This window comes from Astyanax mexicanus, chromosome 1 (assembly GCF_023375975.1).
Source record: "Astyanax mexicanus isolate ESR-SI-001 chromosome 1, AstMex3_surface, whole genome shotgun sequence".
Lineage (NCBI taxonomy): Eukaryota > Metazoa > Chordata > Actinopteri > Characiformes > Acestrorhamphidae > Astyanax > Astyanax mexicanus.
Window position 1 is genome coordinate 85,849,950 of NC_064408.1, and position 14,533 is coordinate 85,864,482.

At 37.8% G+C, this 14,533-nt stretch overlaps 1 protein-coding gene across 1 annotated transcript; it reads right to left on the reverse strand.

Annotated features, from left to right (window-relative positions):
• Positions 1–3,586: 3,586 nt before the first annotated feature.
• nfkbie (nuclear factor of kappa light polypeptide gene enhancer in B-cells inhibitor, epsilon) lies at positions 3,587–12,970 on the reverse strand. Its single transcript, XM_007255490.4, has 6 exons — positions 12,232–12,970; positions 7,723–7,825; positions 6,130–6,340; positions 5,575–5,663; positions 4,381–4,629; positions 3,587–4,057 (listed from the first exon to the last, which is right to left on the reverse strand). Exons 1-6 carry the CDS (start codon positions 12,579–12,581, stop codon positions 3,992–3,994), a joined length of 1,068 nt encoding a protein of 355 aa, XP_007255552.3. The 5' UTR covers positions 12,582–12,970; the 3' UTR covers positions 3,587–3,991.
• Between the last annotated feature and the right edge of the window lie 1,563 nt (positions 12,971–14,533).

Here is a 14,533-nt window from a genome sequence, read left to right on the forward strand (position 1 = left end):
TAATAATTACACAGCGTCGTCCTCCCTATGTGCGTGCTATCACCCCGCTTTGGGAGATGAAAAACAACGCACACAGAGTGAAAGGCCGCGTTGTTCGTACCCGAGTCTCTTTTGTATCAATTCAGTTCGTACGAAGTGCACTTGGCTGATGATTGGTCAGAAACCTGCAATAAACTAAATGCTTCAGGCGTAAGCTGTATGTGCCCAACAATGGGTCCTATATGTTATTTGTTACTGTGTTAGTAGCGCGTGGTTAGTCCGCCATATAATAGATCCTATGTGTTAATATACGTCTGATGCATCATGTGGGTTAATTTGTCATAATAAGGGTAGTGTTAATCACATGCTTGATCAAACAGTGTTTTACTATATATGTAAAAATATATATTGTGATTATTGGTTAATCTTTTATATAAATGCGTGTAAAATACACTGTGAGTAATAAAAATGATCAAATACAATGTGAGTATTGGTTATGCATATTGAATACAAAGTTTCACACAATGATTATATCACTAAGATGAGTAATCATAACTGAAAGATATTTGTCAATAAACCCAAAGTATAATAAACAGTTACTCTTTACAGGGCACCTTAAAATCTAGTGTGCCTTATGTATGAATATTACCTGTCAGGTTGTAAGGACCAGTAAAGCCTCTGGATGAAGTGTTACAGTGTTATACAGGAGCTTTAGTTTAGTTCTCCAGCAGTATTAGCATTAGCCGCTAACCGCTCTAAGCGCTAGCTGTTCAGAGGTGAGTTTTATTCGCTCTAAGCACTAGCTGTTCAGAGGTGAGTTTTATCCGCTCTAAGCACTAGCTGTTCAGAGGTGAGTTTTATCCGCTCTAAGCGCTAGCTGTTCAGATGTGAGTTTTATCCGCTATAAGCGCTGGCTGTTTAGAGGTATTATCGGCCTGCAGCCTGCTCCTAACCCCGGCTAGCACTGCTGGAGCAGCATAAGCCGCTAAGCCCTCGCTCTTTCGCTGTTCAGAGGTGAGTATTATCAGCTTGTAGCCTACTCCTTACCCCGTCTAGCAGTACTGGAGCATCATTAGCTCCTAACCACGCTAGCTTTTTCACCGTTCAGAGGCGAATATATCAGACTGTAGTCTGCATGTTTACCATGTGAAAACAAGTTATGTGGGATGAACTGCTAGCTAATAGCATCCTGGGTTACCAGTGTAGTGCTGTAACCGCGGCTAGCACTGCTGATAACTACACTAAAATATTTGAAATCTAAGCTTACTGTAAAAAAGGTTAGCTCTTTAACTACCCAAATTTTCACGAGAGTAAGTGTGTAGACTAACATCCAGTGATCGTTTCACTTTGAATAAAAGTAGTAGTGTCGCTTAACATGTGCCTTATAATCCAGTGCGCTTTATAATCCAGTGCGCTTTATGTATGAAAACAGACCAGAAAATAGACATTCATTGATAGTTAACCTTATCATATGGTGTGTCTGTAAAATACAGTAATAGGTCTATTAATGTGTGAAAGATGATCTTTATAGCTTATCATTTGTTTCTAGACTTGGAAACCATGAAGGACTAATTTTACCTGTAAATTAAGTACACAGTAGACCCTTTATGTATATATCTAGTTATTGATGTTTTGTTGAAAAAATCTTAATGGTGATCCGCAATTACTTAAATGCTTTGTAAAATCAAATAGTAAAGAACAACATTAGTACTCAGGAATATGTTTAATAGTGAAAGTAAGAGCATTTCCACACTCACAATGCGAAGGGAACTCAGTGGATTGGGACTAACCAGCGGTTTAAGAAAATCACTTCCAGTAAGGCTTACTGGCAAAAAAAAAAAATGGCTAGCATAAAGATTGGACTGTGGAGCAATGGAAGAAGGTCATGTGGTCTGATGAATCCAGATATATAAACGAGGGTAAGAAGAGAAGCAGCTGAAGTGATGCACCCATCATGCCTAGTGCCTATAGTACAAGCCTGTGGGGGCAGTGTTATGATCTGGGGTTGCTACAGGTTCACCAACGTTATGTGTGTAAAGAATATCAACTGAACCTGAATATATTGAAAGGTTAAGCCATTAGTGGATTTTTTTTTCGCTGATGGCATGGGCATAATGCAAGATGACAATGCCAGGCTTTATGGGGCTCTTCTTGTAAAAGAGTGGTTTAGGGAGCATAAGATCATAATTTTCACACATGGATTGTTCACCACAAGAGTCCAGACCTTCAGCAGACTGAGAATTTTTGGGATATGCTGGAGAAGACTTTACGCAGTGGTTTAAATTTACCATCGTCAAGACAAGATTTTGAGGGGAAAATTAATGATGCAACTCTGGAGAAAAATAAATGTTGTGACATTGCAGAAGCTTGTGGGAATTGTACCACAGTGAATGTGTAAAGGCGTAATCAAAGCTAAAGGTGGTCCGACCAAGTAGTAGAGTGTGTGGCCTTTTTTGGCCGGGCAGTGTATATACTATATATTAATTTATAGAAAAGGCTGGAATGAGCAATGGGAAAATCCTAAATAATGTGTAATACAATGCAACCATGCTTCTAAATGCTAAATGTCTGAAGGTCTGGTCACAGTGAATGTGGAACATAAATGTTTAAGTATTATTCATCTTTGGTCCTCAGTTAAGTATTTCTTAGACCACTTTGAAATAACTATAAAATAAAATGTATCCTTTTTTTCAATCAGAAAATGTTACATTAGTCCATAGAGCAAGATTATATTACACACTTAATGAAAATTATTCCCAGCCATCAACCCTGAGCTAATTCTAATCACAGACAGGATTTTCAAACAGAACAAAGAAAGGGTTTTTTTTTTGTAAAATTCTTTAATACAAAATAATCTGCTTTTTCTGAATATAGATCTGTAAAATTCCAACTGTACATATTTAAACTGCAGCATTAAAATAGCATTTACATTACTGATAAAAGCAAAACAGATCATATTCACCAACATCAGAACATAATTTTAATCCTGATTATCTGGAAGCTAAATTGACAGAAAATACTGTCATTCAAAAATACTAAAGGAAAAGCACACACAAGCAGTTACTTTAAACCACTGTACTGAAAATGATAACCAATACAACACAATTTCCAAATGTCTCTGCTGGATGAAAATTGTAGATACACAGAAGTTGTGAAAAATGGCTACATGTGGCATTCCCCTCTGCCCCAGTGACACTGCAGTGCATTTGAAGAAGCATTCCACACTGAACTGAATGGAACATTTGCATGACATCAGTTTAGGGAAAGTCTAAGCAACACTCCCTACACACGCAAGTTACAATGAATTCCAGATCATATGACTTAGCGACCTTAGGATAAGGAAGTGAAAAATCATTCTTAAAATAAGAGAATGGGGATGTGCGTTTGTTACAGGTTTTAAACCAAAGATTTTCTAAAACCAGAACAGAGTGTTCCTCCCTTTGTTCATCGTCAGATGCAACCTAAATGCTGAATTTCCTTTAGTACTTTACCACTCACAATCTGCATGGTTCTGAAGGGTTACTGTTCTAAAAACGGGGAACCATTCAGCAGCTGGATAGAGGGAGTTCAGAGGGCCTTTGAATAAAAAAAAAACATACAGACAGTATTTCTGGTTTAACTTGACTGATTTACCAAAGTAGTGTAAGAATCTTTTGCTGCATGAATTCACATCAAATGAGCAGAAAACCTTTCATTACAAATCGTTATGTTAAAATATGCTACACATAGATTCATTGAATGAAAAGGTACTGCCATTATATGCATGTTGTATACACATTTCAAATTAAAGATGCCATTGTGGTTGTTCAATTCATCATTCTAGATCAGCTCTAGATCAATTGTGACATTGTGTGTCATCCCAAATAGAAATTTACAACTACAACACACACATTATCTCAAATAAATGAGGCTATAGAAAGGTACTAAAGGGAAATCCATAAGTAGTTTAATTACTGGAGTTTAAATCTCAAACACTGAACATATTAATTCTCCCATCCGGTCAGAAAAACTTTCAGAAGTTCACACCAACAGTCCTGCCCATGATCTGAATGTCATCAAACGGGAACAGAGCAAGTATCTGAAAGGCAAAAGCAGGAACAGTGTTATTTTTCACACACAGCCAGTCACATTGGGATCATTCCATTTTTTGACTGCTGCCATTAACATGAAACATACTGAATACTGTTAAATTCTTCTTTGTATAAAGATAATTTGACTAAAATTATATAAATTAATAATTGCGACTAATTTGAGACACCACACCTGAAGCTACAACATAGGAAAAAATGTAGTCTAAAAGGTTAAATCCCATCAAATGTACAAAAAGATACATGTAGCCCAAATAAAAGGATAATTAAACTAGTAAGGATTCTTCTCTGTAAATGCATATAGAAGTCTTACATCATCATTGCCATCTGCGAGGTCTAGTGCTGTCTCATCTTCCATGTTCCGGATCATTTTGTCAGCTCCTGCTTGACACAGGCGGGTGGTAATGGTGGCATCCTGCCGGCCAACAGCCAGGTGTAGAGCTGTGCAGCCGTTTAGCATTGCTGCATCCACGTTGGCACCCTTAATCAGAAGCAGAGCGACAGCCTCATTGTCATGCAGCTCAACCGCAATATGTAACGCCGTCTTCCCACTTGTACCTTCCTGTGGGACAGAAAAGGCACCAGACCGATCAGAAATACACCAAGTGTAGTGACATAACCTCTCGAGTAGTGAAATGTCTGCAGCTGCAACAGGATCAAACAAATTGCTGTACTGTTAAGAGTTTTGGCACTCACTTAACAAAGATTCAGGGCAATTTTATAGACCAATATGGACTCAATATACAGAGGATAACTTTTTAAAAGATGCATTGTGCAAATATATTAGTGGACTGTGTTTCATGGGGCACAAATGTTAAATATAGGGCATTTGCACAAATCTGACATAACAAACACCACCTCCAAGTGTCTACATTTAACAGCTCAAGTGACATATAAGCACTTTATAGATGTATAATTAGTAATGTGGTCATGTTGTTTCTCTGCATACTTAACTAGCACCCTTCCTCAATGGTCAGGACCACCAGGAGCTACTATTTGGGTGGTGTGTCATTCTCAACACTGCAGTGACACTGGAATGATGGTGGTGTGTTGGTGTGTACTGTGCAGGTATGAGTGGATCAGACACAGCAGGAGTTTTTAAACATGGTGTTTATTCATTGTCCACTCTATTAAACACTCCTACCTAGCTGCTTAAGCATTTTGATAGAAAGTCGGAGACAGAAGCATCACGCCTGCTGCTCCCGTCACTCCTAACTCATCTGCACTGGTCTATGAGAATGAAATACTACCTGTGGACTTCATTACCCAGAATGCACCAGACTCTGATCACATACACAAACCCTGTACTGACCCTGGAGTATATCACCTTCCCGGTATAATCCTGTTTCTTGACGTGTTGCCAACCTTGCATGTTTCTGTGTATGTTTTGGTATAGTACCAATACAGCACCAAATCTTACATAGTAAGAATCTTAAAATTGTAAGCAAATTAATTTGTTAATGCATGCACACAACATGGACCTCGTAAGAACATGCCCTCCACTCACCTGGATGTTCAAGTCCACACCTTTCTTCATCAGGAGTTTCATGAGCCGGTGCTGTTTGTGCAACGTGGCCACATGCAGGCAAGTGAGACCTGGGGTGGGAAAAAGCAAAACAAAATGAAATAAAAAAAAAACAAAACAAAAAAAACAGTGTAAATGCACTGATGCTTTTCAGGGTCAAACTATGGTACATTGTTGCTACGTTACTAATTCTAACAATTCCAAAACATCTCTTTACTGACTTCTTCCTTCCATTATCACTGTGTTTCTGTTTCTGTTCACTAAAAAAGAAATGTCAAACTGAAAACATTTCCACTTTCATTGAAATCGCAGTGTTACAGCACACAATGTTCTCCATTCAATGTGACTTTCTCCAACACTAAGAACACACAGGCGCAAACAGGAAGGAGGCAGCACTAAATAAAGCACTTGCATTATGATATCGTGTTGCCTTGACTGCTGCTTATAAGGCAGTCATTACTGACTGACTACAAATCTCCCTTTACCCCCAGTCATTTCCCACACAAAAAAAAACTTTTACCACAGCCAAAGCAGTACCTCTCCAGTTCTGAGTCTCAAACACTTGGACCAGTTTGGTGGGTGAACTATCCAGAATCATCTCATTGGCACACTCTAGCCGGCCATGTTCACAGGCTACATGCAGTGGAGTGTTCCCATCCTGGTCCTGTAGCTCCAAGCAGGCCCCATTCTCCTTCAACAACTTCACCACATCAGGCTGGTTCAGGTAGACAGCAAGATGCATTGGTGTCTGTGGGAGAAAGGCAGGTTAGGTCTTTTTGATGTTACTACTGGATGATTAAGATTCCCCACTTAGATGAATGGATTATGGTTTATGTTAATGAAAAAACACACTTTAAAATAAAAGGGAGCATCAAATCAACATTCTCTAATCGTAAGATTACAATCAGAGTCATAGAAAATCACATGTTTTGAACACATACATAAGAACAGTAAAATTGATTATATGAAACAACTTAATTTAATTTAATTCACTGTAAAGCAACCAATATACTATGTATTTTATATCCTAGGTTTCAACGTTTTTGAATGTAAAATTAAATAACCTTAACAACAGGAACTGTACCTAAAATGCTTAAATAAAATGACCTTAGTCTGATTCCAGTAGTTTCCTTTGTTCATTTAGCTATACTTAAAAAAGATATCAATAACTCATGCCATCTGAAAAAAGGCCTAAACCTGGGCATGCATCTGTTTGAACAGTAAATTTGTACTGCAAATGGTTACACGGTACAAACATTTTGAATGGTTAAAGCAATTTCACAGCATCTGGTGCACATAGTGAAATATTCTTTAAAATAAAAAGTATGATACTGCTAATGACAAAATAAAACAAAATGAAATGAAGACATGGTTTTTATTAATAAAAATGAAATCCCCATAGCTGTATATTTAAACTTTTATTGGAAGATAAGGGTTCTAAGTGGATTAAATTAAATGCGAAGATCAACTCAATTTTAACCACTTCCACATCCTGTGCTCAACATATCTAGATCACTATCAAACGATAATAAACTGAAATTTGTTCAAGATATTTCACCAAAAGAATTTGAAAAAGAGAGCAGCACTGCTTAGCTTACTCAATTTAAGAATGCACATTGACTGTGCTGATCTGACTAATATGACAAATGCTCTGTCTTGATTACGTGGATTTCGGTAAACCTTGTCTCAAAACAGCATTTCCATTAGTCACAGTTTTAAATGCTGACTGCAAAGTTCTGCATTCTTAAACAGTTTTCTCCTTTTGAATACCTCTGATACCTACTTGGCAAATACTGCATGCCTCTACTTTAAGAAAACTAACACTAATGACAGGTTCTGTTTTTATTATTTTTATTCTTTCTAATCGATGAAGGCGCAAAATCATGAATACTTACATACAGTAATAAAAAAGCCTGTTTAATTTGTGTCATTAAGAGAAGTCTGAAAATAATTGTTTTGTTACATTAACTGCAAATATCAAATGTGAACCCTATAGGGAAAAAAAATATATTTAAGTCCCAACAACTAATATTTAAAAACTTGTGCATGATATTTCTCATTTTTGGATGACATGAATGTTCCCTAGAAGAAGCAATGACACTCAACATGAAAGATGCCGCTGGTATTTACCTGATACAAGTTATTTTGAATGTCCAGGACCTCTTTTGGCAATATGCTTATCAGGTCGTAGGCAGCTGGTTTGTATTCATGGATAATGACCAAGTGGACAATTCTGGACAGGGGAAGAAACACAATTAAAATACTTTTCATTAAACAGCTTCATGACTGTTTCACAGTTAACTCTGTGGGGGAAGACAAACAAAGGAAAGTATTTCATAAGCACTGATGGAAAAAATATGATGTAAATAAATGATACTAAGAAATGTTTCACACCCTGCTGCAGTATGAGTGTGGTAGTAGGCCACAAAGCTTGAACGTTGCGCAATGCTGGAACTTCTGTACAGATAGCAGTCAAACCAAGACTGTCAGCCCAATCACAAACTCATTTGATTCTTGGAAAACCAGACATTAAAATAGAGATGGTTTAAGCAAGTGCACTCCTATTATATTTCAAGAGAAATACGTGTGAAAACACCTGAATCAATGAGGCCTATTCAAAGTAGGAAGCCCACACAATGACACAGACTACAGGAAATAGTACACAACAAGAACATGGCTTCCTTAACAATAGTCTCCCAACTGGCTTTTAACTGACAAGCTTACTTAAATGGCTGTGAACACAACATGTTTCCAGTTAAGAAGTTTTAAGCTAGATGTTTAATCTACACCTCCTCGGCTATGAGGTTTTGAGGAGCACATGGAAAAACTAAAAGAAATTATATAGACATTCTATGTAACTCTGATTCTTATGTATATGGTTGAACACTTCCAAATAAACAAAGTTATTGTCAGGATTATGAATGTAAAAATGTATGAATATCCTTAACTGTATTTCCCACTAATTAATATTATGAGTTATAAGTTAACTATGATTATAAGTAATTATGAGTATAAGTTAACATTTGGAAGGTCAACACCCACTGCTATGTGTTAGATGAAAATACATTTTATTTCATCATCAACGACTCAACGCAGAAGAACTGAATTTTTAACCACTTGGGGCATCCTAACCAGGTCCGGAACAGTAAAAATTTTATTTATCAGCATCAAATGTCTTTACTTGACAGATAGTACAATAACTTGAAGTGTTTCACACATGCACTTCAATGGCAAACAAACCATGAAATGGTACATTTGTGATCACAATGCAATTCAACCAACTCCAAGGATCTGATGTACCCCACATGTTTGAGATTAATGGCTGTTTAAGAAGAGTTTAACCTGATATATCACCCATATAATTAATAAACCTGCGATAACAGGCATATAATTACTACAACTATTAACAAATGGCATCTCTGCTGTTGTTGCATGCTGCTTTGCATTAAAATATGCAATAGTTCAAAACACAGGACCTTCTTCTTGTATTTACTTTTTTGCTCCTGTCCCAGACAGCTTTTACCAATAAATAGAGGGAATGCACTTGAATGGTTTGCTGTAACATATTTTATTTTACTAACAACCTGTCAGCATATCACATGCATTGGGCTACATTTAGCTTGGACCCAACTAAGGAATTAGAAGACTGGCTTGGCTTACACTAACAGCTGAAATTATGGGTATTTTGGATGTTTAGATCTGTTCAGCTGAGGAGATAACTTAGCAATCTGCAGACGTTTAAACAAAAACAGCCACTGAAAACAGTAAAATCACAAAATTTAATGTACCTGATGACCCAACTGACTGTGTATGCAGCCTCTCTTTACAGCAAGAAACAGCTATGCTTAGACATGTCTAAAAGTAGTGTTTCCTCCATTTGGGTCTTTACAGCTGGGTCACCACAACTTACGCAGTAACAGTACTGGAGCGAAAACACATGGCAACCAAAAATAATAATAAAATAATCAATTTACATAAAAAGAAAAAACCTTTGCATGACAACAACAATAAACATATTTATTAATACAGGGAAAGTGATAATAAATAAAAGTGATAATACAAGTAATAATAAAAGTAATTTTGCCTACATAGTAATGCATTACTATTAGCAAAATATTACACTGGATCATTTATCCCTGTACAAGGCATGCAAACGTGTTTAAACCTGGTGTTTATGCTAACAGGGAAAACTTATCTGTATTCCTAACGAGTAAAGACCTGCATCACTGTTACAGTAACATACAAGGAAATGGCTTTGGGTTAAGAGTTGCAGGGGACATATGCCAAATCAACCAACTTCACAATGTATATACACCGTGTACACAGGGAAAAAAGGTGACAAATGGGAGTTTCTAGAAGAACTTTGTTAAAGTCCTAAAATGAAATTCAGCTCCTGAAGTAAGCAAATGTTTCACCCATATGGAATGACAGGGGGATTTAACTGAGTTTCAGTGCTGATGATGACTACAGGGGGAGTGAAGTAGAAAAAGTTTCCTCTTGGCCCAGAAACAGAGACAGCGGAAATAAAAACAGGTCATACTGGCCACACACACACACACACACAGACTATCACATTCATACTCAACCTCATTCACACAGGTCACACTAAACATCCGATAAGGTATGTTAAATACAGAGAAAAATGCTGTGAACGTACTAAAGGCTACAGTGATAAGTGGAGTGATCAGAGCTAATGCATTCTGTAGAGTTTGTGTTGTGTTTATCATATATAATAATAATCATATAAATTAATAATTTAAGGTTTAGCACACTGAAATAAACATTTACAGAGAAGCTAATTATGTATTTTGTATGTTGATTAATAATGTTTATCATGTGTGTGTTCTGTAAAAGTAAAATGTGTGTGTGTGCCCTCAACAAAATCTCTTTTTTTTTTTTTTTTACAAAGGGTGGTATGAAAACGCGTTTCCAGCCCAGCGCTGGGGAATTCCACTGTGCGTACTTCTGCTTTCTCACACAGATGCAGCAGCGATAATAGATCCAGTTTCTAGGCCTGTGTGACTGCCTGCAGCTTTCTATCAGAAAACACATTCACTGTGAACCAGTTAATCACACACATGACAGTGAATCATCAAAGATATTTCTCCAGACTGTAAAGCTATGCGGATGAAATCGGTAATGTTAAACCAAACCCATTCATCTTCACAAAAATCAGCCCCCTCTAGCTCCATCTTTGCAGAAACTGAAATGTATCTTTTATACACACAAATAAATAAGACTATTTTATATGTTCCCTCTCTCACACACACAGGTTTTTAACAGTTAACATAAGAAACACTTTTGGTGTAAGGGCTAATTTTAGCCACAGACACAGTTAAACAAAAATAAACCCACACAAGAAGGCACTACTTTCCATGTGCACTTCTAACGCCCTGTTGTTGGGAGGTTTGTGCCAAGTCAGGATGAGCCTACACGAGATAACACAGTACATGCAACCTCTAAATATACAATAACGTGGGGGATAACTGTTTCACTGATGCTTTATATTGAAAACGTGTTTAATTTGGCACTTTATCTCCCACTGAGGCTGGATTCTGGCTTCTTAATATCTGCCTTATGCCTTGGTTTAGCTACAGGACTGTTTTACTGTAGTTCTCTTCTTTCAGTATTCTTAAAAGTTAAATCTTATTTGGACAAGTGTTTTTCCTTAAGTAGTGCTTACTGCAACTCTAATGAACTTGTTCTGTGCAACAGAGGTAACAGAAAGAGCCAGTTTCATCATAGTGTGAGGAATCTTTCAAAGTTCTTGAATTTTTTTGTAATGACTGACCTTAATTATATATATTTTTTCTTACTTAATTGTGTAGTTCTGTAGTTCAGTATTTAAATAGGACTATTCACTATATACCATCTCTACCCCTTTACAATAATATATATATATATATATATATATATATAGCTCTGGAAAAAACAAGAGCCATTTCAGTTTCTGAATCAGTTTCTTTGATTGTGCTATTTATAGGTATATGTTTGAGTAAAATGAACATTTTTGTTCTGATGCAGAGCTTTCAGACCTCAAATAATGTAAAGAAAACAAGCTCATATTCAAGTTTTAGGAGTTCAGAAATCAATATTTGGTGGAACAACCCTGGTTTTAATCAGTTTTCATACATCTTGTCATGTTCTTCTCCACCAGCCTTACACACTGCTTTTGGCTAACTTTATGCCACTCCTGGTGAAAAAATTCAAGCTGTTGAGCTTGGTTTGATGGGTTGTGACAATCCATCTTCCTCTTAAGTGGCCTCTTATTTTTTTCAGAGCTAAATAAAGATAAACAGAGCCAAACAAAGAGGTGACAAAAAAACATTGGCCTACTTCTTAAGTGATCCAATTAATAAATTAACTCTCGTATGGTTTTACGAACATGTATTTTGAATATTAAATTTGTCTGTATTGAAATCAGTGTATTGAATACTGAATATAATTAATAAAATTATTGATATCTTCTTATTAAAAGCTTAAGTATCGTGATGTTAAACTGCTGTCAAATAACCCAGCCCCAGTGACAGGGTGATCTGAATCCCTCCAGACAGTGTTGTTATCTATCATTATGATGATAATGATCACTGCTGGAGGTAGGGGAGTAAAAGGTCTAAAGATTTAAAGATTAAAACCTACGTGTCTCCGTCTTCTGTGACAGTAGTTAGGAGGTTTTCTTCCTCCTCATCCTCGTCCTCTGTGTTTTCCTCTGTGTTCTGGGAGCTCGGCGTTCCTGAAATGCTGCATTTATCGGGGATGATTTCGCTCAGATTGTCCACGATGGAGGAGGACCCGTAGGCCGAGTCCAGCCGCTCGTCCCCCCCGCTCAGCTTGTCCTGCTCCCCGGGCGCGGAGCTCCCGGCCGCGCCGCTCAACCGCGGCTCGTCTCTGGGTAAAGATCTGAACGAGTCGATACCGGAGTCGATTACGGAGTCAGTCCGATTCTCCTCAGACTCAAACTTGCCCTTCGCCCGGCCGCTCGGCTCCATAGTACCCGAAATAAGCGCTGGTTGTGTCCGGACTCGCAAGCTGAGGATCCGCGCTTCACCTGAACAACATCACCGCCGCGCCATTGTGAAACCAGAGCAGCCCGTCGTCGTGTCTCATGCCCTCCTCCTCCTTCTGCAGCTCCTCCAGCTTCTCTATTCTCTTCCAACGCAGAACTACGGCCTAACTTACACAAACTAAACCCCCGCTACCGCCTGGAGGCACTAACACCTCCGCCTAAACACTTTAACTACCTTAACTTACTGCCTTAAAACACCCGTCTGATCGGAGAGACTCCTCCAACAGACCAGTTTAAACCGCCGTTAAAACTGTGAACTAGTGCCTCCTAAAACTGTCTCACCAGAGAGAGAGAGAGAACCGGGGCCGGGGGCAGGGTTATTCGCCAATGGGCGTGGCCAGACAGACGACAGGCGGAGCTAATGTTCATAAATAGACATGTTGTTACTAAAGTGTGCGGTGTGTGGGCAAGCGAATAGGCGTGGCCTGAGACGAATGTTTGTGTGCAGTTGGGAATTCCCCAGTTCTAATAACACACACACACACCACGGCTGTAACTTCTGGGACAAAGTTAGCTCCATTTTGCACTCTAGTCTCATCAGGATAGACAAGAGTTGCAAAAAAAATGCTAAAAAAAGGAGGGAAATGTATAAATGCATGTATCAAAACTATATAAACGTAGCTTTATTTTGCAGTGTAGTCTAAATGAGGCTAAACATGAGGCTAAACAGTGAACTACTTAAGCTATATGAACAAATATATTAATGTATGGCGCAATAGTAGCCTATAGTGCATGCAAGTGACTCCTAATCACAAGGTTTGGTGTTTGAGCCATGCCAGGGTCATGAGTGTCCTTCAGAGGATGTGGTGAAGCATAGTGGGTGACCACCCCAATCTCACTGAGGCAGCCTTAAAGCTAAAGTTTGCAAAATGGTAAGATGAGGAAAATCACACTTCTGCGTTGCTGTGGCACACTCAACAGTCTGGGAGCAGGTCTCTGTGTTTCCAGCAGGGGGAGCTCCTAAGAAGCTGCAAAATATATGTGGCCAAAATATTTCAATTCACTACTGAAGCTTTATTACAGTTTTACATACACCATAACTCTAAAATGTTATATGAAACATTTCATACGAATGCTTTTGTCTTTAGAACACTTTTAGAATTATATTAGAATGTCATTGAAAAGCTTTTAGAAAAAAAAAATTCTTACATTATTTTATTAAAATCTCTTTAAAACTACTTAACACTATACTTTACTGCACTTTAGAACACTCTTAGATTGATGATAGAAAGCCCTTAGAACGTCCTCTTAATATATCCTAGAATTATTTTAAAATGTCTTTAGACATCTTTCAGATTAATAAGTTAATGTCTTTTTGCATGGCGTTTTTAGGACAAAAAATATTTTTTGGTTGTCTTCCTGAGTGGGCAGAGGGCAAATTATATAGTAATATATATTATATAAAAGACAAAAAATATATTCTAAATACAAGTACTAAGTACTTTTTTTCTGGCTAGCCACTTATTCTGCATGATGACAGGGAGGGCCAGGTTTGGTTACTTTGTTTTGGAATGTCTGGTGCAGTTAGTTATAGGGTGTCACAGTAACTGAAAGAAGAGGAGGAATTAACTTTAACAGCACAGTTTTGAATACACCACAGAAAAATGACCACCTCCTTCCACAGAAGAGGATCTGGGTCTACAGTTGATGGCACAGCACCTCTTCTCTGGAAGGCAGTGAATATAAGCACTCCCCTCTTTGCGTGTGTTGTGTGTGAAAGCTGGTTAGCTGTGCAGTAAATAGCTGTAAATATGGTTAAATACTGATATTTTATGATCAGTATGCATAAGGTGTGCATAAGTGCAGAGTGCATAAGGTGGACGAATAAGGTGAATAGGCCTAACAGCTTTTGCTGTTTACCTGAGCAACCATGGT

Excerpts from the sequence above, each read along its gene's own strand:
- nfkbie (XM_007255490.4), bottom strand. The coding sequence starts at position 12,581 with ATGGAGCCGAGCGGCCGGGCGAAGGGCAAGTTTGAGTCTGAGGAGAAT. Across the intron at positions 7,826-12,231 it reads GTCACAGAAGACGGAGACAC|AATTGTCCACTTGGTCATTA; the intron begins GTAGGTTTTAAT and ends TCCCCTGTCCAG. Across the intron at positions 6,341-7,722 it reads TTCAAAATAACTTGTATCAG|ACACCAATGCATCTTGCTGT; the intron begins GTAAATACCAGC and ends TTTCTCCCACAG.